The 27,449-nt window shown below is 34.9% G+C and overlaps 1 protein-coding gene across 4 annotated transcripts in view; it reads right to left on the bottom strand.

The window, feature by feature from the left end:
* Positions 1-27,449, bottom strand: part of BMPR2 (bone morphogenetic protein receptor type 2) — a 144,214-nt gene that overhangs the window by 48,270 nt on the left and 68,495 nt on the right. For 3 of the 4 annotated variants that reach the window (XM_036023049.1, XM_036023048.1, XM_028510586.2), the window contains 2 exons: positions 21,883-22,050; positions 20,603-20,773 (listed from right to left, as the gene is read on the bottom strand). In XM_036023049.1, the coding sequence (XP_035878942.1) occupies positions 20,603-20,773; positions 21,883-22,050 (339 nt within the window). Of the gene's footprint in view, positions 1-20,602; positions 20,774-21,882; positions 22,051-27,449 lie in introns of those variants that run through there. The other variant, XM_036023050.1, reaches the window with a different exon arrangement.

Genomic DNA, 27,449 nt, shown 5'->3' on the forward strand with positions numbered 1-27,449 from the left:
CCCTCCTGCCTTGCAATCATCACACTGTTGTCTGTGTTCACAAGTTTTTTCTCTTTTCTCTTTTTACTCAATCCCTCTATCCCCCCAATCCAGACCCCCAATGATGCCCTTCAAACAGCTGTCAACTTACTCAATATCTATATTAATCTTTTTAAATGAGTGACTGTTCAATAGCTCCAATCTTTTGATAGATCCAGCACTTTTATTTTTTTTAATATTTTTAAAAGATTTTATTTATTTATTTTTAGAGAGGGAAGGGTGGGGAGAAAGAAAGAGAAAGAGAGACATATCAATGTGCAGTTGCTGGGGGTCATGGCCTGAGACCCAGGCATGTACCTTGACTGGGAATCGAACCTGCAACACTTTGGTTTGAAGCCTGCGCTCAATCCACTGAGCTATGCCAGCCAGGGCAGATCCAGCACTTTTAATAATCATCAACTAAAAACTCTGACCTAACAAAAAAGGAAAAATTACTGATCCTTACAATAAGAAGGCTATTTCTTTCCTAAAGGGCTAACATTAAACAATGTAGAAAATTATGTAACTAAAACATTTGTACTAAAAGCTAGCAGAGTGGGAAATAATTTTGATTTATACCATTTTAGGGTACATTTTGGTTACCCCTTTTATATGCAACCATTTTTATTTTAAAAGGAGAAATTTATAACACACAAAAATGAGTTGGTACTAAATATACAGGTGCTAAAAAGCTGACTTTTAAATTTAGGAAGTAACTCTTGTTTCCTAATATTCTCACTTGCTTGTAATAGAAATATATCCACATAGCCTCACGGTAGATAGAATGTACCTCTTCATGCCTGGACTTGGAACTTTGCCATGTGACTTGCTCAGACCAATGGGAAACTGGCAAATACCCTAAAACTAACAAATGATCTAAAATATGCTTGGATAGCTGTGTTTGTGCTCCTTGTGGTCAAGTAAACCACTATAAGAACTAATTCTGAGTAGATGTTCCCTTGATTCTGAGACCCAGAAAGAGAAAAGCTGGACTGATCCTATAGTCTGGGGCTGAGGCCAGTCTGTATGGGACAAACTACAGACCTGTGATCATGAGAATAAATTCTTGTTGTTAAATCTACTGAGTTGGGAGGTGGCTTATTGATGAAGTTTACTGGTAATAGCTGACAAATACATGAACAAATATAAATACCTACTACTGCCTACATAACAACTTATGGACATATGTACAAATACATAAAACTTTCAGTTATCTAAAAATTAGGAATAGTTCTGCCTGTGGTTTTTTTCATAATTATAGACATACTAACATCCAGACAAAAGAGTCTGTAAATAATACTTATAATAATACCTATAAAATAACTCCACTACTAGCTACAAAATGATTTTTAACACTGAAAAAATTATACTTAAAATATAGCACTTCAGTGTTTTGTGGAATAAAACACAATACAAAGATAAACATTTTATTTGCCTTCTGTGAACTTCAGTTTTGCAGGAGAAAAGTTTTGTTGACATTGGTTGCAGAACAATGTGAATATACTTAATACTACTGAAGTATACACTTAAAAATGGTTAAGATGGTAAATTTTATTGTGTATTTTACTGCATTTAAGAGAAACAGTCTAAGAGAATGGTTCTCACCTTTTTTAGATGACTTAATTTTTAAAATATCAAATATATATACAGAAAACAGAATTCAGTAACAAAATTTTCAGTATTTATAAAATGCTTTATAGATACTGTTAGCATTCATTTCAGTGTATTTTTAATCTATGATAAAGAAAATTAAAATGTCAATTTCCTGTTCCTTCACTTCAAAACACTGACCCCTCTGGTCAGCAGCTTTGGCAGCTGGAAATACCATGTGATTTGCTCAGGGTTTTGTTTCTGAAATGTGTCTGATTAACTTTTTTAAAGAGAAAAAAAAGTAATCTTTTACTTCCTCAAAATACACAGTAGTGGACAAAAGTCTTCCAAAACATGGAATGAAGGAACTCAGGGAGGACACCAAAAAAATTTCCTGGTAGTGAAATAACTACAAATTACTGTTTTAAACATAAGTATACATTTTTATTGAAAAAATTATTAATCTTTTTAAGGCCTCACATAAAAATTAATATAAAAAACTCTACATCATGGTAATAAAAAAAAAACAGGCAGAACAAAAAACTCCATAAACTCTGAAACAGAATTTTAAAAAATGTCTTCTGTTTTCTCCATCTTAAAACACTTCAAAATTAATCAACACGAGTTTTTTTCTTAACATATATACATTCAAATGTTACTATATCGTAATACTAAACCAATAAATCTTGTTAAGGAATGTTCATTTTCACCGAGCCTGGTCTAGCTACATCAGTTTTCCTACTAATCAATCGCTAATTCATTCATTAATTTAACAAATTGAACATCTGGAAATGCAGAGGAATGAACAGAGAACATAGGGATATGTAATAAAATAGGTTGAGACCTGTGGAATGATCCTAGGATTGACCAGTAATCAAATTAATTGGCAAGAGTATCAGAAAATTTAAATAACTTCAAAAATTAGTTAAGATTTTTGGAATTAACAAATGATTGAGGGAATAAATGGAAAGTGAAGTTGTCAACAAAAGAAAAAATGGTCCAATGATATACATAGTTTGGTGACTGCATCCTTGATAATGTAACTTCTCCTTACTACTTTAAAAAACTTCATAGTAGACTTGAGGATATGGATGAAATTGGGAGTAGAACTGTAAAATGGCAAAGAATATCTGGAAAGTACCTCTATCTTCCACCTTTTACCCCAATTCTTACATTCATATATTAACTCCAAAGCTCCCAATGTCCTCCTCCTACCAACATTCCCCATTACTAATAAAATTAGCAAAGAAACAAACCAATGAACAATATGCATAAAAGAAAAAATAGATTATGCCCTCATGTACAATTTTGAATTTCAAAAAATGTCAGGCATCAAATCATAAACAAAAATGATGAAACTAATCAAGAGATCACAGTAGTTAAAACACAGGATCACATTTTTCCTTCAAGCACAAGAAAATTTCAAACTTTACTATGTGCAATTAAATCTTCCTAATACAAATGCCATTCTCTGGTGTACAACACTATTTATTCAGAAAGCCAGGTCTTCATCTGTTCTGTATTAATGCTGTTTCTGAAGTTGAAACATCTTTTCTGGATTTCAGAATAACTGAAGAATAGTAGCTGGAAGCTACACTCACCCACTCCTGGCACCAAACCGGATTTAAAGCTATATTATAGAGCAACTAACCACACAAGCTACACACCCAAAAGGGGATTCCGGAAGGCTCCAGACTCTGCTGGGAACAACTCTGTCTGTGGCAGGGGGCTGGGGAGGCAGCCCTTGAACACCCTCTCATACATGGTGATAAAGGTTTACCCTTATAATCAGCCAGCCTAAAGGATTAATTCCATCCACAAAAGGGCAAACAGCATTCAAGACTCACCTGTACAACAGGAGGGTGCCAATAACCCACAAGACACATTCCTAGAGCATGGAGCTCAAGTGATCTGGAAGATTGCAATACTGAGCCTAACAAGACACCATCATCAGAAAGCCATCATAACAAGTTTGGGGTCACAGCAGATCAATCTAATATACAGAGACAAAATGGGGAGACAAAGAAATATGCCCCAGACAATACGAAATAAAAGCCAAGGAGGAAGTAAAACTGTCATTACATGCAGATGACATGATACCGCACACAGAAAACCCTTAAGACAACTAGATTTATAAATACATTTGGCAAAGCAGGATACAAAATTAATATTCAGAAATTGGTGGCATTTTTATATACCAACAATAATCTATCAAAAAGAGAAATTAAGAAAATAATCCCATTTACTATTGCCACAACAACAACAACAACAACAACAACAACAAATAAGGTCCCTAGGAATAAATTTAACCAAGGAAGTAAAAGACCTGAACTTGAAAAATTACAGAACATTAAAGAAAAAAAATATGGAAGCTACAAATAAGTGAAATGTAAACTGTTTGTGTATTGGACTAATTAACATTATTAAAATGTCCATATCACCCAAAATCAATCTATAGATTCAATGCAATTCTTATTAAAATACCAATGGCATATTTCACAGATCTAGGACAAATATTTCAAAATTTATATAGAACCAAAAAGACCCAGAATAACCTCAGCAATCTTGAGAAAAAAGAACAAAGTTGGAGGTACCACAATATCAAACTATACCACAAGGCTATTAATAATCAAATCAGCCTGGTACTGGCATAAGAACAGGCATATAGATGAATGGAAGAGAACAGAGAGCCCAGAAATAAACTCATGCCTCTATGGTCAATTAATATTGACAAAGGAGGCAAGAGCACACAACGGAGTAAAGACAGATTCTTCAATAAATGATATTGAGAAAATTGGACAGTTATATGCAAAAAAATTGAAACTAGACAACCAACTTATACTGTACACAAAAACAAACTCAAACTGGCTTAAATTTGTAAGTCATGAAACCATAAAAATCCTAGAATAAAACATAGGCAGTAGAATTTCAGACATCTCTCACAGCAATATTTTTGCCAACAAATCTCCTCAGGCAAGGGAAACAAAGGAAAAAAAATAAACAAATGGGACTACAAACTAAAAAGTTTTTGCACAGGAAAAGAAACCATCAACAAAAAGAAAAGGGAACCCATGAATGGGAGAGCATATTTGCCAGTGATACATCAGAAAGAGGGTTAATTTCCAAAATATATAAAGAACGTATAAAACTAAACACCAGGACGACAAACAATCCAATTAAAAGATGGACAAAGGATCTCAATAGACACTTCTCCAAGGAGGACATACAGACAGCCAACAGACATATGAAAAAAATGCTCAACTTCATTAATCATCAGAGAGATGCAAAGTAAAACAACAATGAGTTATTACCTCACACCTGCCAGAATGGTTATCATCAATAAATCACAAACAACAAGTACTGGCGAGGATGTGGAGAAAAGGTAACTCTTTTGCACCACTGGTGGGAATGAAGATTGGTGCAGCTACTGTGGAAAACAGTATGAAATATTCTCAGAAAATTAAAAATGGAACTGCCTTTGCATCCCACTTCTGAGAATATATCCAAAGAAACCTGATAATATTAATTTGAAAGAATATATGCACCCCTATTTCACTGCAGTGTTATTTACAATAGCCAAGATCTGGAAATAGCCCAAATGCCCATCAGTAGATGAGTAAATAAAAAAGCATGGTACATTTTCATAATGCAATACTACTTGACTGTAAAAAAAAAAAAAAGGAAATCTTACCTTTTGTGACAGCATGGTTGGACCTGAAGATTATTGTGCTAAGTGAAATAAATCAGTCAGAGAAACACAAATACCATATGATCTCACTTATATGTGGAATCTAATGAATAATATAAACTGATGAACAAAATAGAAACAGAGACATGGATACACAGGACAAACAGTTGTCAAAGGGAAAGGGGGTGGGGAGACTAGATGAAAAAAGGTGCACGGATTAGCTAAGAATATATATATACATATATATATATAAAAATATACATATATATAAAAATATATATAAACTACAAAGAAATGGACAACAGTGTGGTAACTGACAGGGAAACTGGGGGTGGGGGCTAAGTGGAAGTGAGCAGAGTGGGGGTAAATAGGGATGGAAAGAGACTTTGTTAGGGGCAATGGGCACACAATGCAGTGTGCAGATAATGTTTTATTCAGTCATACACTTGAAACCTGTATGATTTTGTGAAACAATATCACCCCAATAAATTCAATAATAATAATAAAAAAACTCAAGGAGACATAACAAAATGTTACTTAATTGACTCTGGATCCGGAAATAAAGATCTACACAATACATTTTGGAAACAATTGGGAAAGTTAGAATATGTGCTTGGTATGGATTATATCATAGAATTGTTAACTTTATTAGGTATTATAAAGAAATTGTGGGTATAAAGGGGGATGTCTCTATTCTTAAAAGATGCAGGCTAAAATATTTAATGTTAAAGAGTTACGGTATCTACAATTTATTTTCAAATGACTCAGAAAAATGTTGTATTATTTAAATATAAAGAAAAAGCAGCCCTGACTGGTGTGACTCTGTGGATTAAGCTCTGGCCTATGAACTGATAGGTCACTGGTTTGATTCCCAGTCAGGGCACATGCCTGGGTTGCAGACCAGGTCCCCCATTGGGGACGTGCAAGAGGCAATCAGTCAATGTATCTCTCACACATCGAGGTTTCTCTCTTTCTCCTCCTCTTTCCCTTACCCCTCTCTAAAAATAAATAAATATTATACTTCAACTTTTCTATAGATGTAAATTTTTTTAAATAGAAATTGAGAATAAAATAAACAAATGTCTCTTCTATTTTTTAACTTTTTGAACAGGTAATATACTAACATGAATATCTGTATATTTATTGAATGACAGACTCCTTCATTAACCCACATTCCCACATACACATACAAGTTACATTCATACATATACAAGTAATTAATATTTGTACTTTTTTGTGTATCCTTTCATAATTTTTACGTGTGTAGAAGCAAATTTGAACACATGATCATATCCACCACTGCCCACATTTGCAATACTTAATAATATGCCAAGAAGATCTTTCTAAATTTGACCAGAGAAAGCTTTTAATTCTTTTTTTTAAAGCTTTATACTATTTCATTATGCTGTTGTAACAAAATCTTTTAACCTGTTCTTTATTAATGCACATTTAGTTATTTCTACTATTTTACTATAATAAACAATGCTGCAATGAATGACTTTGTTTACAATCATTTCAAAAATATATGTAGGATAAATATGTAGAAAAAAATTCTCAGAATTGGAACTAGTGATTTTGGAATTTAGATATCCTAACTCCAAAAGAACATACTGATTAGAAAGATTAAACATATGATACAATTCTAATATCTTCTGGATGCATTCTCTGATATTTATTTCCCATTAAATGGATTAAGGAATAGAAAGTGTGATATGCAGTGCATCTCAACACTTTAAAAGAGCTGTTACTCACAAAACACATAAATGGACAAGAACAATCACATGTGCATCATCAATAATAGTCCTGGGAGATCTCTGTAATTATCTGTAATATCTGTTTCACCCAGTCTATAATCACACAAATTGTGCTTCTGTGACATTACCAAACAATTTGAACACCCTGCAAACCATATCATTACCATGCACTGTGTCTTAGCTAATTGGTACTTATTTATTACCATGGCATGAGTTTGAAAATGGATAATCACTTTTAAAAATTCATTTAAGAACAACATAACCATTGAATGCCTTGGGCGCTTAGCTTCTCAAATATTTGGGGAGCTGAGTGAACTCAGGCTGTATTACATTATATTACATTATATGCCATGTAGAACAGACTAAGAGAGTTGACTTACTTCCTAGAAGAAGTTATACAAACAAATTTCTTGAGAATTGTTGATTACAAATTTTGAGGCTGCTTAAAAATCTTCTAAAGATCTCATGCTACTGCCTCTAGGAGTAAATGCCCATGCTGAGATACAGGCATAGGGATAAGCAAGTAAAGCAGTGAGAAAAACGGAAGTCTATGACAATATCCTGAGGATGTTTGTATGTGCTTAATAAAGCATATCACTACAGTGCAGGTCTAGAAGTACTAAAATGTGCACAAGGCCCTGGCTGGGTGGCTCAGTTGGTTAGTGTTGTCTAGATAAACCAAGGTTGTGGGTTCCATCTTCAGTCAGGGCACATACAGGAAACCAATGAATATACAAGTAAATGGAAAAACACTCTCACTTTCTCTCTCTCTCTTTCTCTCCTGCCCCACCTTCCTCTAAAATCAATGAATAAAATAATAAAATAAGCCTGAGATAAGGCACCAGGAAACAGGTGGCAAGGAAAGATCAAGGAGCTGAAGGGCAGTGGCACTGCTGAACTGTGACTGGTTCTTGGGAGAACAAATATAGAGACAGAGCAAAAGACTTTGGATTGGAGTAGAAACACCTCCAACCATTCATTTCACCCCCTGGTCTGCTTACTGACTCTCTGAGAACCCCATTCTCTCAAAAAATTACATTGTGTAGCTATAAAAAAATAATGTGATAGATATTTTGATATTGTAATATAAAGGGAAATGTTATCCACTCTGCCTTCATTCTAGTGTGCCTTCCTAAAATGCAAAGGCTAGAAAGCAAAAAGCCTCCATTTCTTAGAGTCTTCTGCAGGAGCTCAGATCTGATTTCAGTTTTTACTGCTTTTGTGATTGTATTAAAGTGATTGAATAGACAGAAAGTGGCCCCTAAAGATGGCTAAAAAGGCTTTGCTTAGTAATTTATGAAGCATTTTAAAAAGAAGCAAAGCAAAATATATTGTTCCTTTTTATACTTATTAAAAAATATAATGGTCAGAGCCCTGGCTGGTGTGGCTCAGTGGTTGAGTGCTGGCCTGTGAATCAAAGGGTCACTGGTTCGATTTCCAGTCTAGGGCACGTGCCTAGGTTTCAGGCCAGGTTCCTGGTAGGAGACACGCTGGAGGAAACCACACATTGATATTTCTCTCCTTCTCCTTCTCCCTCCCTTTTCCTCTCTAAACCTAAATAAATAAAACCTTAAAAAAATTAATTCTTGCCCTGGCAGCATAGCTCATTTGGTTAGCGTTTCATTTCCATAAGTCAAGGTGCAGGCTCAATCCTCAATTAGACACATACAAGAATCAACAGTGAATGCATAAATAAGTGGAACACCAAATTGATGTTTCTCTTTCTTTCTCTCTCCCTTCCTCTCTAAAAATCAATAAATAAAAAGTTTTAAAAATATATATTAATTCTTTAATGCAGTAGTAGCAAGATTCCATTTATACATTGTGTAGCTTTGGTCAGTTTTTATTCTGAAGTTTTGTTAGCTCTGCCCTGATTATCAATTTCATCCCATATCTACCTGCTTTGCCTGTATTTTCTTTTTTTTTTTAATATATTTTATTGATTATGCTATTACAGTTGTCCCATTTCCCCCTTCACTCCCCTCCACCCTGTGCCCCCTCTCCCACCCACATTCCCCCCCTTTAGTCCATGTCCATGTGTCATACTTATGAGTTCTTTAGCTTCTACATTTCCCGTAGTATTCTTGCCCTCCCCCTATCTATTTTCAACCTACATTCTATGCTACTTATTCTCTATACCTTTTCCCCCTCTCTCCTCCTCCCACCCCTACTGCTAGCCCCCCCCCCCCCCCGCCGTGCCCTCTATTTCTCTGGTTCTGTTCCTATTCTAGTTGTTTACTTAGGTTCTTTTGGTTTTGCTTTAGGTGTGGTTGTTAATAATTGTGAGTTTGCTGTCCTTTTACTATACATGTCTTTTCTTTATCTTCTTTTCTTAGATAAGTCCCTTTAGCATTTCATAAAGTAAGGACTTGGTGATGATGAACTCCTTTAATTTGACCTTATCTGAAAAGCACTTTATCTTCTCTTCCATTCTAAATGAGAGCTTTGCTGGATAGAGCAATCTGGGATGTAGGTCCTTGTCTTTCATGACTTGGAATATTTCTTTCCAGCCCCTTCTTGCCTGTAAGGTCTCTTTGGAGAAATCAGCTGACAGTCTGATGGGAACTCCTTTGTAGGTTACTGTCCCCTTATCTCTTGCTGCTTCTAGGATTCTCTCCTTCGTTTTTACCTTGGCTAATGTAATTATGATGTGCCTTGGTGTGTTTCTTCTTGGGTCCAACTTCTTTGGGGCTCTCTGAGCTTCTTGGATTTCTTGGAAGACTGTTCCCTTTGCCAGTTTGGGGAAGTTCTCCTTTATTATTTGTTCAAATAACTTTTCCACTTGTTGGTCCTCCCCTTCTGGTACCCCTATAATTCGGATGTTGGAACGTTTAAAGGTGTCCTCGATGGTCTTAAGCTTTTCTTCGATTTTTTGAATTCTTATTTCATCATGCTCTCCTGCTTGGTTGATTCTATCTTCCTTCTGGTCCACTGTGTTGTTTTGAGACTCAGATTCCTTCCTTTCACAATTGGCTCTCCTCCGTGTGTCTTCCTGCATCCCTTTTATGGTAATCCGCATTTTTTCATGTAATTTGGATCCAAAATCAACCAGTTCCGTGAGCTTCCTGATCACCAGTGTTTTGAACTGTGCATCTGATAGATTGGCTATTTCTTGGTCACTCAAAAGGATGAGTCCTGGGGGACTGATCTGTTCTGCTGGAAACATGTCTTATGTCTTTCCCTATCTCTCCTATTATTTTACTTATTTATTTATTTTTTCTCCGGTCTGGTTGCTCTAGTTACGGTGGGGGGCGGAGCCTTAGGTGTTCACCGGGGCTGGGCGCCCCAGTCGCTAGCTTGTGACGTTATATGTGGGGGCAGGGGTGGGAGCGGGGACAGGAGGGATCAATGGCGACCGTTCCGTTCTCCTGGAGCCAGACACTTCCCTGGGCTTCTGGGCCGTGAGCTCTGCCCTGGTCCACAATCGCTGCCCCACTGATTCCCCCAGCCGCTGCTTGCGTACTCAGGGATCACCGCTACACTGCTGCGCTCTCGCATCCCAGATTGCTGTCGCGCCGATTTGCCGATTTTGCGCCAAATTTCCCCCGACCTACGCGTGCCTGCGGCCCACGCCAGCCCCACGCCCGCCCCACGCCCGCTCGCTCGGCTCGTCGTCCCCTACCAGTCTGGATGTACGGGTCTACTTCAACTTCTTGGCTGTCCGACTTCCATTTAGATAAATCCTCTGACAGTTCTGATATTATGACTGCAAATCATTGTTGTAAATTATTGTGGTTCCGTTCTTGGTTGTGCGAGGAGGTACGGTGCGTCCACCTATTCCTCCATCTTGCCGGAAGTCCCTTGCCTGTATTTTCTTAAAAAAAAAATCCCTCTTCATGTTGGTGTTTTAAAATACTGTTACTTGACTGTATGGATATACAGGGTAAAGTCTGTTGATAAACCTTGGCTTTACCAGCAAACTCCATGGAAACTTTTGCTCTGTGAAATCTAAGTCACAAGCATATATTGTGGAATTGACTGATATTTAAAAATAAATGTCTAATGCCCTTGTTGGTGTGACTTAGTGTACTGATTGCCTGCCTTGTGAACCAAAGGGTCGCTGGATCAATTCCCAGTCAGGGCACGTGTCTGGGTTGCTGACTAGGTCTCCAATAGCAGGTGTGTGAGAGGCAACCACACATTGATGTTTCTCTCCTACTTTTTCTCCCTCCTTTCCCCTCTCTCTAAAAATAAAGAAAATGTTTAAAAAGAAAGTCTCCTGAACTACTAGACAGATTTGCATGTAGATCAAGAAATAATTTCCATGTCTTTATTTTAACAATCAATTCTTATCTTTTATGATTTCTAGTTCCATGTGTGTTTCCTCTTTACCTTCCTTATCTGTGCCTCATTTCCTTGTAGTATCTCTGATTACTGAGAATTTTCTGCATATTTTCATGTTTACAAAATTGAATATCCATCTAACAAATATTTAGTGGTTTCAGATGTTGGTGTACCATAAAAAGCAGAATAATAGATAAATGAAAGCACTGAAAATATTTTTAAAACCAAGATGGAATTAGACATCATTTGAATAGCAACTGTCTTTAAAATAATATGTTGTTTTTTGAAATGGAGGTATAATTAACATATAAAATTATATTAGGTTTAGGTATCAGCATAATGATTCACTATTTTTATATGTTGCAAAATGATTACCACAATAACTCTAGTTAACTTCTGTCACCATATATAGTTACAAATATTTTTTTCTTACGATGAGAGCTTTTAAGATTTACTTTCAAATATACAATACAGTGTTAACTATAGTCACCTTGCTGTGTATTACATCCCCATAATTTTTTAATTTTATAACTGAAAGTTTATACCTTTTGACCCCTTCACACCTTTCAGCTAACTCTGCATCTTTTACAACCACCAACCTGTTCTGAGGTATTTATGAGTTCACTTTTTTTTTTTAACATTCCACATATTGGTCAGATCATACTGTATTTTGTGTAACTTACTCCACTTAGCATAATGCCCTCAAGGTCCACCCGTGTAGTTGCAAATGGCAAGGTTTCCTTCTATTTGTGACTGAATAATAATCCATTCTAAGAGTCTGTGCATGTGTCTGTATCACCATTTTTTTATCCACTCATCCATTGTTGGGCACATTCGTTGTTTCTGTATTTTGGCTATTGTGAATCATGCTGCAATGAACATGGGGTACATATATCTTTTGAAGTTAGTGTTTTTGTTTTCTTTGGAATTGCTGGATCACATGGTAGTTCTATTTTTAATTTTTAGGAAACCCTATAAATCTCTGCACCAATTTACATTTCTACCAACAGTGCAGAAGAGTTCCCTTCTCTACACATCCTCTGAAACACTTGTTATTTCTTATCTTTTTGATAAATAAAATTCAGTAGTAGTTGAGCAGACACAGTCAGTGTTGGCTGGGAATGCACTGACAACTTCAAAACAATGTCAAACACTTAAAGTGTCTCTCTAAAAAAAGACAAAGAGAATCTAGCTTGAGCTTTCAAGAATGACTTCCAAAGTCATACTACAGAACCTGGGGAAGGGAGTTAACATCTCTTCTGAGAAAACTTACTGCTGTAGAACCCTAATGCCACTCACATGATCAGGAATCCACCACACTCTAGAAACCATGACTGCTGCTGTCTCCAGAATATTGCAACACCTACCACTCCTTGTACCAGCAGAATACTTATGTGTTTTTTTTCTATACCCATGAAATGGGTGACTGGATACATGTCTCTGATGATACAGCATATGGTAGCTAAACTATGGTTCCCCAAAGATATCAGGTTGTAATCTATGGAACCTGTAAATGTGTCTTCATTTGGAAAAAAGATCTTTGCAAATGTGACTAATTAAATTAAGGATTTTGTGATGGGTAGATTATCCTGGATTATCTATGTGGTCCCTAAATGCCATTAGAAACGTCCTTAGAGAGGCAGAGGGAAGTTTGACACAGAGAACAGAAGGCAATGTCACTCTGGAGGTAGAGATTTTAATGGTGCAACCACAAGCTAGGAAATGCCAACAGCTACCAGAGGTGGAAAAATCCTAGAGCTCTGAGAGAACACAACCCTATGAACACTGTGATTCAACCCAGTGAAACTGATTTCAGACTTTTGTCTTCCAGGAGAAACATGAGAGAATAAATGTGTTATTTTATTTCATCAACATTGTACTGAATTTGTTATAGCAGCCACAGAAAAATTAAGTTCCACTAGCCATTTTTGCTTTTAGAAACAGCAGAACAGATCCATTTCAGTGCGGACTTCCAAATCTTTTGTAAGTGCATTCAGTTGGATTTATCACTATAAATTCACAACAGTTAAATATCTACCTGTGGCCCTACGCCAACCACTATCAGCTTCTTTAAACATAGGCTTTCTTTTCTAGCTTGGTATAAGATAAAAATTTGCTGTCACACACCAAAATTAGAATTTCTACTCTTTTTTTCTTTTTTTAAGATTTTATTTATTTATTTTTAGAGAGGGAAGAGAGAGAAAGAGAGAGAGAGAGAAACATCAATGTGCAGTTGCTGGGGGTCATGGCCTGCAACCCAGGCATGTGCCCTGACTGGGAATCAAACCTGCAACACTTTGGTTTGCAGCCCGCACTCAATCCACTGAGCTACGCCAGCTAGGGCAGAATTTCTACTCTTAACAGCACAGCATAAATTAGAATGTGATTTCTTAAACCCAGGTTTACATGCAATTCAATCTTTTCTCATCAACTTGATCCAACCATAAACTTAATGAATAATGTAAATAAAAGAAAAAAGTATATTTATACTGTGGTCATCCAAGAACCTTCAACACTGAATACAATGAATTGAGTTTAAATGTTTTTAAAAAATGACAAATTTTTGCCCTCTTTCCTACTAATTTAGTTATTCTGTTTACTTTATAGTTAGGGAGGTTAATTATACCAACTTGGGAAATCTTATCAAGAAATTGTTACAGCCCTCGCACAGTAGCTCAGGTGATGAGAGTGTAGTGCCCACATACCAAGTTTGCAGGTTTGATCTCTGGTCAGGGCATATACAAGAATCAACCGATGAATGTATAAATAAATGGAACAACAAGTCTCTCCCCCGTGTCTCCAAATCAAAACATTAAAAAAAGATTAAAAAAATAAATTGTTACAAAATAAGAGTCCAAATCTTGCAATAATTATACACTTCCTTCAAACTCTGGAAATTTACAAACACATTAGGAAGAATTAGGCATATAAGAAGGTAAAAGAATACTGTAATTATAAATTTATTTACTTAAAATAAAGACTGATTTTCTTTTTTAAACAGAGTAGGTTCTACAAAGTCTCTCATGATTGGAAGAGACACAGGAAAATATAGTTCACTTTCCCAAAGTGTCAGACTTCTGGTTTTAGGTTATATATGGACATGCAATAATAAAAGTTAGTTTTCTTTCTTTTGTCTGCTTATTAAAGAAAGTCTCAATTTGGTAACCGTGTTATCTCTATTACCTCTCCAACATTTGTTGTTCTCCTTTTGTAACAAAGAAAGCATGCTTTAATTAAGCGTTAGACAATTTGGCAAGCAATAATATCTAGCTAGTTAATAACACTGTTTTGTTTTCATCTTACTTTTGAATCATTAATTTTTAAAGTTACCCTCTACTTATGATACTGGTTTTATATTTATAGCAGTAATGAAAAGTTTCCCTTTAAAATATATAGTTTTTAAGGAGATGATCTAAACAAAAATATTAACTAATATATCATGTAAATATAGAAAACATTTGCAATATATACCTAGTGGTATACAGATGTTGTGAAAAAATCATGAAGGGGTCCTTGAATTTTAATTAAGTATTCTTCAAAAAATTTTTTCTGTGCCTTCCAAGTGAATGAACAAATGTAAACGGGTCCCCTTTTTGAGTGGAATGGTTATGTAACAATTGAGTAATGGTTAAAACCAATAGAAAGTAATAGTTAATAACACATAATATGGAAGCAAAACACCTAAGTTTTAATCTTGGCTCTACCACTTACTAGCTGTGTGACTTGGTAAATTACATATTTGCGCCTCAGTGCTCTCAATGTAAAATAAGAATATAAGAGTAACTATCTCATATGTTTCCTTAAGGGTTAAATAGGAAGGTTTAATGTGGAAAGAGCACTTAAAACATTGCTAACACATACTGAGTGCTCAAAAATGTTACTTAGCTAGTTTTGATTTCATTATATATTAAATGGCAGAATTCTCTGTATGTTTACTGAAAAAAAGACTGCTCATTCTAATAATCATAATTCTGATAAAGTGACTTAAGATTTCACTACTAGACTTATCCCATTTGGAATAACATTAAGAATCTTAAGTTTACTGCAAGTATTTTATGAAGCAAGACCCATTAAATAAATATCTAATACAAATATCCTTAAGGCCAGGAGGAAAGAGAACTAAGAACAACATTTGTTGCTAGGGAAAGGAAGGCCAGTGCCTGCAAAAGTTAACATACCATAGTGGATACAACAGAGGAAGGGTTTTTCTAAGAAAAAATAAAAGGGCCTCAGAAAATAAGATCCCAAGGGTTGAAAAGTACCTGATCTTAATTAATTCCAAAATCATGTCTAGAGTCAGGTCTACTTATGCACTAAATAGGCACAGAACTACTGGCAAGTATTTTTTAAGGTTCCCATATAATGAAAGCAGTCAAATATGGTACTAACTCCCTTAAAAAGACAGGCTACTATAGACTTGCCAGTAGGAAACATTTGAAAAATTAATAATTGAGGTATAAAGACACAGAATATGAATTATCAGCCCATAAATCTCCTTATCTCTACCCAGTTTTGTCTTAGAGAATTAATCTGATAATGTGGTTGAACACATGCTATAAACCTCTGGTGGCAACCTTAAATCTAAACCTCAGATCAGCAAAATAACTGACATGGATTTCTAAATATCAGAAGTTCTTTTCCATTCTTTTTCTTTTTTCTTAGAGGATAATAATTCTTCTAAATAGAGGAAAACTAAGATGCTGGGATTGAAGGAGAAAGCTTTTTTGAGAACAGAGAGCTAGTGTCTTTACTGGCCAATCATTAGTGATCTATAGCCCAAATAGAATCTTAATTTTTATGGCACATAACAATGGCTTATGTTCCTTTTTCCAACATTAGTAATTAATTATTTAATTATTTTAAAACAAACATTGTGTTCATATCTCAACAAAAAGCATCAGTAGACTTCCCATTCTGCTCAATTTTTTAGGAAACAGCCAGAATGAATAGCCTATGGAGATTTCATTTATTTGTGCCCTAATTGCCTACAAAAAAAAAACAATGCAAAACAGTTTTGTAAGACTACATAATATCTGAAATTAAAAGAAAAATAATTTTAGAGCGTCAGAGAGGTGGAGTAACCTTTTTCGAGTCCTCTAACTCTACATCAGCGTAATCCTTGAATGATTGTTACTGTGGGATTCTGTGGCTCAGCAGAATACCTACATTCACTTATGGTCATGTGATTAGTCGGTCAGCTTTTCCCTGTCAACTTCCCCCCACATTATTCTTAAAGATCCACTGCTATCATATGCTTTAGTTTATATCACTTAAGTACCTCATGGTCTTCACCTGCAAATGAAGGTGGAAAAAAATCATTTTTCTGAGGAAAGAGAGCTATATCTTGTTAGTCTCAGTAATCCATACATTCCTTCACTGTTGCTAGGTCTAACCCCATTCAATGTACATTATAGCAGTAAGAAGGCAAACAAATGTGGTGATACTGTGTAAATGCATGCTTGATGAGAAAGATGTAATTCCAGCAATGCAATGAATGGCTTGATCAGGAAGTAAGCTGCTCTTCTGAAAACAATCTAGAGAGACATGAGTAGGGCTAACAGAGAACATTATGTACCCTCTGTTTTTCCCTAGAGCAACAATTTCCAACCCTTTTCATCTCATGGCACACATAAACTAATTATACTAAATTCTAAAGCACATGAAAACATGTATTTTTTGCTGACCTGACCAAACAACAAGTATAATTTTGATTCATTCACATCGAACAGCTATTGTAGTGTTGGCTGTTGTAATTTTTTAATTTAACAATCTAAGGAAAAAGAGGCCCATGACTCTTACTACATAGTCAGGTATTACACGTTTTAAAAATTCTTGTGGCACACCAGTTGAAAATTGCTACACTACAGCATAACCTTACTGTGTGGCCTTTAAAAAAAGCAGTAACCTACTTATCATTTTAATGAATGAAAATACACTACAATTGTACTTTTGTACTTTTGGAGTAAGCTTCTTTGAAAATGAGATCGTGTTAACAGCACCTACTTAGGAAAAGTTTTCTATATTCCTGAATTACTTTAAAAATTAAAATCTATTTTTAGATTTTAATGAAGCAATCTCAAAATGCTTCATTTTGGTGAGAGAGGTGAAAGAATAGGAAGATTATGAATTTCATGTACTTTTTATAAAATTGGTATTTTAGAGAGACAGATAGAAACATCATTTTCTTGTTCACTTATTTATGCTTTCATTGGTTGCTTCTTGTATGTGCCCTGACCAGAGCTGGAACTGCAACCTTGGCATATCAGGATGACACTCTGACTATGTGAGCTACCCAGCCAGGGCTAGCTTTTTTATGCTTTTGCTATAATGATTACAAAATAAGGGAGTTAGCAATATTTTTGTTTTGTCTGCACTTGCTATCTCATGAACTATTTTGTTGCATTTGTGCTTTTAACTGACAGTAGAAACCAGCTTCTAATAAACACCTTGTCCATTAGTAAATGAATCCATTAAAATCATTTTTTGCTAGATGTAAGAAAAAAGCTTATTCTTTTCAAGCATTTTACAATACAGTCATGTGCTACACAACAATTCTTTGGTCAACAATGGACCTAATGATATACGATGATAGTTCCATAAGATTATAATGGAGCTGAAAAATTCCTATCACCTAGTGACATCTTAGCTGTCAAAATATCATAGCACCACCTATTACTCACATGTTTGTGGAGTGCTGGTATAAACAAACCTACTATACTGCCAGCCATATCAAAGTGTAGCACATGTGATTATGTACACTACTAATATATAATCATGGTAATAAATGACTATTACTGGTTTATATATTTATTATACTTTTTGTTATTTTAGAGTGTTTTTTTCTGCTCATAAAAAAAGCTTGTTTTAAAACAGTATGCCATGTTGCACTAGCAGTAGCCTCATACATCTCCTATTTAATAGGTCTTTTGATTACATCATTTCTCTTGTGCTTGATTTAATCTCTTGTTGTTTTATAAATTTAAAGTACCCTAAGTATGTATACAGTGTTTATGAAGTCTACAGTAATGTACAATAGTCCTAGGCCTTCACATTCATTCATCACTCACTGACTCACCGAGTGAGCAAGCATTCCTGGTAAGGGCCCTATACAGTTATGTCATGTTTTTTAGCTTTTCTACCACATTTTTACTCTACCTTTTCTGTGTTTAATTATATAAATACTTACAATTGGCCCTGGCTGGCATAGCTCAGTGGATTGAGCGGGGACTGTGAACCAAAGCATCGCAGGTTCAATTCCCAGTCAGGGCACATGCCTGGGTTGCAGGCCATGGCCCCCAGCAATCGCACATTGATGTTTCTCTCTCTCTCTATCTCCCTCCCTTCCCTCTCTAAAAATAAAAATAAAATCCTTAGAATAAATAAATAAATAAATACTTATAACTGTGTCACAACTGCCTATAGTATTTAGTACAGTAACATGCTGTACAGCTTTGGTAGCCTAGAAGCAACAGGCTATACCAAGCAGTCTAGGTGTGGTTAACCATCTAGGTTTGCATAACTCCCCTATGATTTTCATACAACAAAATCACCTAATGATGCATTCTCAGAACATATCTCCATTGTTAGGCAGTCCATGACTGTATTTCAGAATTTACACATAAGCACATATCCCTTTGTTTATTAAATTATTTACTCGACAAGCAATGCACTCCCACTATGTGTCTGACACTGCAGTGACACTGTGGAGTAAAAGAGAAATTAAAAATAAGTCCCTATCACCAAAGACTTTAGAGTTTAATAGAAGAAACAAAGAGATAACTACAAAATATGTAAACATTTAGATATGATGCCTGCAACTTATTTGCAGAAAGTGTAGAAAAAAGGTGTGCGTGTGTATGTGTGTGTGTGTAGAGAGAGAGAGAGAATAGGCAAATATAGCAAAATGTTACATTTGATGTATCTGGGTAAAGGGTACAGGGGAGTTTTTATAAGTTTGAAATAATTCAAAAAAATTTTAAAGATTTTATTTATTTATTTTTAGACAGAGGTGAAGGGAGGGAGAAAAAGAGGAAGAGAAACAAAGTGTGGTTGCCTCTCATGCACCCCACACCCAGGACCTGGCCTGCAACCCAGGCATGTGCCCTGACTGGGTATCAAACCGGTGACCCTTTGGTTTGCAGGTCAGCACACAACCTACTGAGCCACACCAGCCAGGGCAAAATAATTTCAAACTTTAAACTTAAAAAAAATTTTTGTTGGGACCCAAAATATTAAAGCTTGATATTTATTGTATATCAATACAATGATAGGCAAAGGTTAAGAAAGATAAGCTGTAAGTCAAATCTCCTGGAGAAAGAAAACCACTTAAATAACCATTCCTCCTGAGTAGTATGGTTATTCATTAAGACAGAAGGGCTTATTTTGACTAAACTACCTAAATACCAAGGAGACATCTTCAAAGATATTATACATGTGACAGCACTTTGAAAGTATAAAATGCTATGCAAATGCAAGGCTTTACCAACAGCCACTGGAAAAACGTAATGTGAGATATGGAGATAATGTTTCAGTGAACACTGGTCTTAGAGAATAAGCACTAAATATTTTATTGTAACACCTTTATTAAGGTATAATTTATACATTATGAAATGAATACTGAACTTTTACTGAAAGACATTAACAGTGTCTCCTTGGAAAGGGCCAAGGTTAAAAAAATTGTTTTAATCTGACAATTAAAATGTAGCTCCAGTCATCCCTATCAACAGAATTGTCAGTATCAACAGAAACTGGCAAGGATGAGATGAAATGGGCAGATTTTAGACTATTTTAAGTCATTTTTCTCAAAGCTAGTTAGCTGTATAGTTAGTACTCCATTACAGGTATATACCATAGTGTATTTCAAGTAATCTCCTATTCTTGGATATTTTGATAGCTCCCAATATTGTACAGCTATAACTCTATGCATATATATTTTTATACTGTTGGGGGTGTATCTTCAAGATAAATACCTACAAATGGGAGTGTTGGATGAAAGAGTAAGCACATGTGCAGTTTTCTTAATATCGCCCAAATTCCCCTCCATAGGAGCGGGAATGTACTACATATTGATTCACTTGGTAATATACCAATACCTTGGAAATCCTGGTGCACCGCTTTTAGATTTCAGGTGTTAGCTAGATATAGTCTCGTGATGCTGGAACTCTCCCTCTCACTCCTGCCAAACCTGGATGTTTCTATATATTTTTAAATGTTGCAAATCATGGGAGAAAGGAATTACAAGGAAAAGTAAGTTACTTTAACTACTTACTAAGTGGTGTTGTATCTGGAGGTGGAAAATTCTCAGTAAAGTTGACATTACACAAGTCTGTGCTACAGCAGCAGAAACGGTATGTTCCATTCTGAATTGAGGGAGGAGTGGTAGTTACTACGCATTCTTCATAGTGACACTCCTGGGGATCTCCAATGTGAGACCAACATCCTACAAATTGATATTAATGTAAACATGTTAAGGGACATATTTAAAGACATGTTAAGAGACAATACAAGCAAAAGCAAAATGAAAATAAACTAAAAAATAACTGAAATAGTTGCATCTAATGTGAAAGAATACTTCAGTTATAAATACTCTTGCAAATCAATAGGAGACACATTTTTTTAAATAACAGGAAAATGACAAAGTGTAAATAGGCATTCATGAGGGTAAAGCCAACAACAAACTGTTAAACTTCATCATTAATACAAGAATTATTAAAGCAACAGTAGGGTTTCATTTTTGTCTACATTAAATTGATCTAGGTTTAAAAGATAATGATATATAATTATAACAAGGATTTCATAACACTCTCATACACTGCTCGAGGGAATGTAAATATAAATAGCATTTCTAAAAAGCCACATAGAAATTTTTATGAACAGCCTTTAAAATATTCATGTTTTATAATCTAATAATTCTACTCCAAGGTATCTATCACAAAGAAATAATCAGATAAAATCAAAAGTTTATGTTCAAAGATGTTTGTTAAAGTAGTCTGTATTACAGTGAAAACCAGAAAACAACATAATGACCAACAACAGAGTAAAACATAAGTAAAATGTGATATGTGTAAACAATGGAACATTGTGCAGGGGTTAAAAATGTTTATTTTAAATGGGGAAACATTCATGATATAACTTAAGATAGAAAAAACTGGGTATGAAACAATTCATGCAGTATTATCCTAACTTTGAAAAAAAAACACACACGTGTAAACATAGAGGAACATCGAAACACACCTAATAGAATAGAGTAAAAAGAATTCTTAAGAGTACGGAATAGTAGATGTTTGTTTTTCTTAGTTCTCTGTATTTTGTAAACATCATACAATAGGGATATATTAGTATTATCATAATAAGAAAGGTGTTATTAAAATAAGCTAAAAGTCAATGTCCATTTACAAATCTGGAATTTGTGGATAAATATATACATAGATACATGCTTCTAAAATATTTGCATTTCAGGAGAACGTTTTAATCTACCTCCATGCTTTTCAGATAAACTTCGATTGTATGAAACACAAGGTTATTTCAGATAAGAAAAGTATTACTTGCCTTGTTTTACAAGATTTATGTCCCCTTTTGATTTTTCCCAGAGACCATAGCAGGTGCTACCTTTTGAACATAATATGGTTCCATTTTCATGAGAGATTCGACTCTCACCTATCCCAAGGTCTTGATAGGGATCTTTAAATGCACACAGACGTTCTTGATTCTGAGAAGCTAAATTAAAGAAAATGAAAGAATAACAAATTAATTTCATGATAAATTTGCAAAGCATTTTTTATTATATAAAATCTTAAGAGCCTTTTTAAAAGGCTTTGTAAATTTCCCTACTAAATCTCTAACAAGGGTCAGATAAATTTGTAATTTTATATTTATTCAATGACTTCTGTTTGCTCATTAATTAATTTGCACCCTCCAAATAAGAAGCAAACTTGAAAATTTATTTCCCAAAGACAATTCATTCTAACACAAATTATTTTCGTCACTTTTTCCTATTACATAATTTTGGTGTCTGAATAAAGAAATATATAGAAAAAAAAGTCCATGCTCCAAATTATCAAACCTCTAAAACAAACAAATGAACCAGCCTAGAGGACCAAATAATTTTGGGAAATTCTACAGTATTCATTCTTATCATATTTTACAATTAGTTGTAGGAAGCTAAACCTACATAATTAGGCATGGTAAACTAAGAATGAGGAGAGTGATTCCAGTTTCCTTTGGAGGGAGACAGAACTGTTCTAAAATTAGACTATGATAATACTTGCTCAGCTCTCTATATTTACAAAAAATAATTGTTCATTTAAAATGAGTGAATTTCATGATACATAAATTATATCCTTTTTTAATTTTTGAAAGATTTTATTTAAGTCCTGGCTGGTGTAGCTCAGTGGATCGAGCCCGGGCCTACAAACCGAAGGGTCACTGGTTCGATTCCCAGCCAGGGCACATGCCTGAGTTGCGGACCAGGTCTCCAGTGTGGGGTGCACGAGAGGGAACCACACATTGATGTTTCTCTCCCTCTCTTTGTCCTTCCCTTCTCCTCTGTCTAAAATAAATAAACAAAAAATATTTTAAAAAATGAAAAACAGTTTAAAAAGTAAAAGATTTTATTTATTTATTTTTAGAGAGAGGGGAAGGAAGTGAAGACAGGGAGAGAAACATCAATGTGAAGTTGCCTCTCAGCAGCCCCCCAACTGGGAACATGGCCTGCAACCCAGGCATGTGCCCTGACTGGTAATTGAACTGGCAACCCTTTGGTTCACAGGTCTACACTCAATCCATCAAGCTACACAAGCTGGGGCAAAAGTTATACCTTAATATATTTGTTTTTACAAACTAAGGCTAGCCCTAACTGGTATGGCTAGTAGGTTGGACACTGTCCTGCAAACTGAAAGGTTGCAGGTTTGATTCCAGGTTAGGGAACACACCTGGGTTGTGGGCCAGGTCCCCAGTTGGGGGCATGTGAAAAGCACCTGATCCATGTTTCTCCCACACATCAATGTCTTTCTCCCTCTTTTTCTCCCTCCCTTCTCCTCACTCTAGAAATAAATAAATGAAATCTAAAGTTAAAAAAAAAAAACATGGCTACTAGTGAACAAAAAGAAAATGACTTTCTGTTACTAAAAATATCAATATGATAACCATAAGAAGAAATGCTCAATAATCCCTCATACTTAAGGGTCAACCCAATTTAATTTCAATGCCAACCAAGCTTTCTTTGTATACATACTCTGATTTAAATTTCAAGAGAACATTTGCCACATAATTTATCATCTAACAAACATTTACCAATATTACTGAGAATACCAAATAAGTAAAAGGTTATCAAAAGCAATAGTTAATCTTTATTTGGTTTCTTAAAGTAGACTTTTCTAATGTGTTCAACTAGTCAGAATAACAGTCTATTATACTTGGCCTATATATATTCCTCATGGGCTTCTGATTTACTTTTTCATTTTGGGTGTATCTTATTTGGAATGGCTTAATTCACTAGCACCTTAGGACTGGAGATAATTCATTGACATGATGTTTCTGAACCTACAAAACTAAGGCTCAAACTTGGAGAATAACTGAAAAAGCCAACAACTCTGTGCCCAAGCCCAAGATGACAGCTCTAGGAGTCATCTAGGAAGATGACTCCTAGAGCTGTCATCTTCCAAAGTAGTAAACTAGGCCAATAGGGTATTCACAAGTAGGTAATACAGAATTCTCAAGCATCTTATACTGATCTTTTTGGACACAGACATGAATTACTAAATTTAGTAATCACAGACAATAATTACTGAAAAATAAATGTGACTTGATTTTTACAATTTAAAATCACTTCAGGCAGTCTTCTAGAAGATATTTATTAATATCAACTAAATGGCCAGAAAATACGGTAAAAAAAATAATTCTAGGACATTAACCTAATTACCATTCTGTCATATTTTTAGCACATGTACTCACATATTTAAATTCCTTTAATGACAAGCTTAATTATACTTACAAAGTATCTTACACATTTAATACCAGTATTTCCTTAGATTATCTCCTAATTTGAAAAATTTACCCATTATAGAAATTAAAGTCAAATATATTTCTATACAAAGTATATACAACACAAGATTCAAACTATGAACAAAAACTCTGTAATATAAAAAAACATAACTATCTATGAGGCATAATTCCTTTCTCCTGTCCCACTTCATTTCTTGACTCAATTTAAATGTTCCTTACCTACTACCAGACACTGAAGTTACATAACCCACTCTTTTTCCCTTTTTGTCCTGATTGTCAGAAAGGTCAGATGGATTTATAAACTCCATATCTCTTGTTTTCCACAACCAAGACATCCTAATTTTTCCCTCTTCTCTTCTTCTGTTACCCATTTTGACTAGAATTTTGCACTGAACACTGAGTTAATGAATAGGGATCTAACTGTATCTGGAAATACATAGAGCATACACAAATAAGTGCCTCATTTAATTAAAAAAAAAGAAAAAGAAAAGGTATATCCTTGTGAAAAAGAAGATACAAAACTAAAATTTTTGCTCTTCCTGGATCTCTTTTACAACTGTAAAGTAGCTAAAGGCCTGAATACATGTAAAAATTTCAGTGACATTATTAAATAACTTGGTGGTTAAAACCTAACATTCTTACAGAAAAATACAAACAAATTCAACCTCCCCTGTGTTTCCCTCTCCCCTGCCCTGCTGAATTGATTATCAAAGCAATAAAGGTACAATCAGAGGGGACTGAATTACATCTCTAATATCCCTCAGTTTTCACTAAATAATATTTTTCTTAAAATAACTTCAGCCTACTTTTCAAGAACTATTTTATGATGCTGGCAATAGTATAGGTCAATTGTAATTTGCTATTTTTAAGAGTAACTTTCAAATTATGATTCAACAAATTCTTATACAATATAAAGGTGTTCTAGCAAGAATTCTAACTAAACTGCACTGGTCCAAAAAAAAAAAAAAAGAAAATTTATTTTGTAAAACAGTGTTTGTAGCCTTTTATATGCTATTTGTAGAATCAGTATCAGCAATATATCTGTACAAAGGTTTGAATTCTTCATAAATAATGTAGAAAAGTAGGGATGGAACAAAGAGCACACGAGAAACAGTATAGCCTGGCATTATATTGTCACAGATCACACAGTACAGAGAGACCTGATCATTTACATGTTGTCGTTCTAAATTTGTCCTCAGCTAGACAAATTTTGTTCAGTCAAGTGTGGTCAATGAGATCTTTTAAGGGACATTCTTAACCAGATACAGTGATTAGACATGGATCTTTAAAAAAAAATTGTTCTCCTCACTTTAAAAAGTTGGTATTTGGTTATAATAAACACTAAAACCAGTTTGTTTAACGTTAACTACATATCTAAGCAATAATCATCTTGTCCTTCTACCACGTAACAATAAATGAATCTGTAAAATAGTATAAATGTAGAGGGAATACTATATTATTTTCCTTCACATATCTAGCCAAATTAATCATTTTCTGTTTATATATACTTCCTGGATCAGTATTTGCTAATCAGATGCAGCATTCAATGCCTAGGAACAGATGAGGCCTGTATGGTATACTCAGTTGTCTTGAATTTCCCACTTCATGCTCTACCACTATCAAGAAAGTAGGGTGTAAAGATATAGCATAGTCTGATCATGTCTGTATCAGTTAACTGTCATTATAGATATAAATCCATAGTAAGTACTATACACACACTGAAAAATACTGATTATTTGCTTTCATGAGGTGAGGAAAGAAAAAATTGGTTATTCTGAGTATTAATTATTTGTTCTTTTCCCTTTTTACTAAATGTGTATATTATTTGAATTTTCATGAAAATATATTCATGAATTTATATATTTCAAAAACGAAGGTGTCCTTGAATTACTTATTTTTACATTAAAATTTTTTTTATTTTGAAATAACTACATATTCACAGATAGGTAGGTAGTTGAAATGAGACTTCTGAAAAAAAAAAAACAAAAACTCAACAGCCCTGGCTGGTGTGGCTCAGTGAATTGAGCACTGGCCTGCAAACCAAGGGGTTGTGGGTTCGATCCCCAGTCAGGGCACATGCTTGGGTTGCAGGCCAGGTCTCTAGTTTGGGGTGTATGGGAGACAGTCACACATTGATGCTTCTCTCCCTCTCTTTCTCTCTCCCTTCCCCTCTGTCTAAAACATAAATAAAATAGTTTTAAAAATCAACAGAATTCTAAAAAAGAAAAATCATATCATATCAATGGATGCAGAAAAAGCATTTGGTAAAATACAACACCATTCCTGATTTTTAAAAAAAAACTCTCAATAAACAAGGAATAGAGGAGGACTTCTTCCAGTTGATAAAGCATATGTACAAAAAACCCTATAGCTAACATCATACTTAATTGTGAGAAAATTGAAGCTTTCCCACTGAGATCATGAATAAGATAAGGATGTCCCCTCTCATACAATAAAAGGAAATAAAAAAGCCCTGGCCGGGTGGCTCAGTTGGTTGGAGCACCATCCTGTACACCAAAAAGTTGCAGGTTTGATCTGTGGTCAGGGGCATATACAGGAGGCAACCTATCTATATTTCTCTCTCACATAGATGTTTCTTTCTCTCTCTCAAATCAATAAACATATCCTCAGGTGAGGATATTTTTAAAAAGGAAATAAAAAGCATACAGATTAAGAAGGAAGATATATATAAAACTGTCTTTTGGGGGGGATGAATATTAGAGCTAAAAAGAAATGAGCTTTAAGACATGAAAAGACCTGGAGGAAACTTGAAGGCCTATTACTAAGTGAAACAAGCCAATCTGAAAGAACTACATACTGTATGATTCCAACTATATAACATTCTGGAAAAAACCAAAACTACAAAGACAGTAAAAAGATCAGTGCTTGCCAGGGCTTCAGGGGAGAGAGGATGAAGGGACAGAGCACAGATTTTTAGGGAAGTTCAACTCTTCTAGGTATTCCAATGGTGGATACACTTCTTCATATATTTGTCCATAGAACGTACAACACAAGTGAACCCAAGAGTAAACTGCGGACTTTGGGTGATGATCATGTGTTAATGTAGGTTCATCAGTTCTAACAAATGTACCACAGTGATACAGGATGTTGAT

Source organism: Phyllostomus discolor, chromosome 4 (genome assembly GCF_004126475.2).
Source record: "Phyllostomus discolor isolate MPI-MPIP mPhyDis1 chromosome 4, mPhyDis1.pri.v3, whole genome shotgun sequence".
NCBI lineage: Eukaryota > Metazoa > Chordata > Mammalia > Chiroptera > Phyllostomidae > Phyllostomus > Phyllostomus discolor.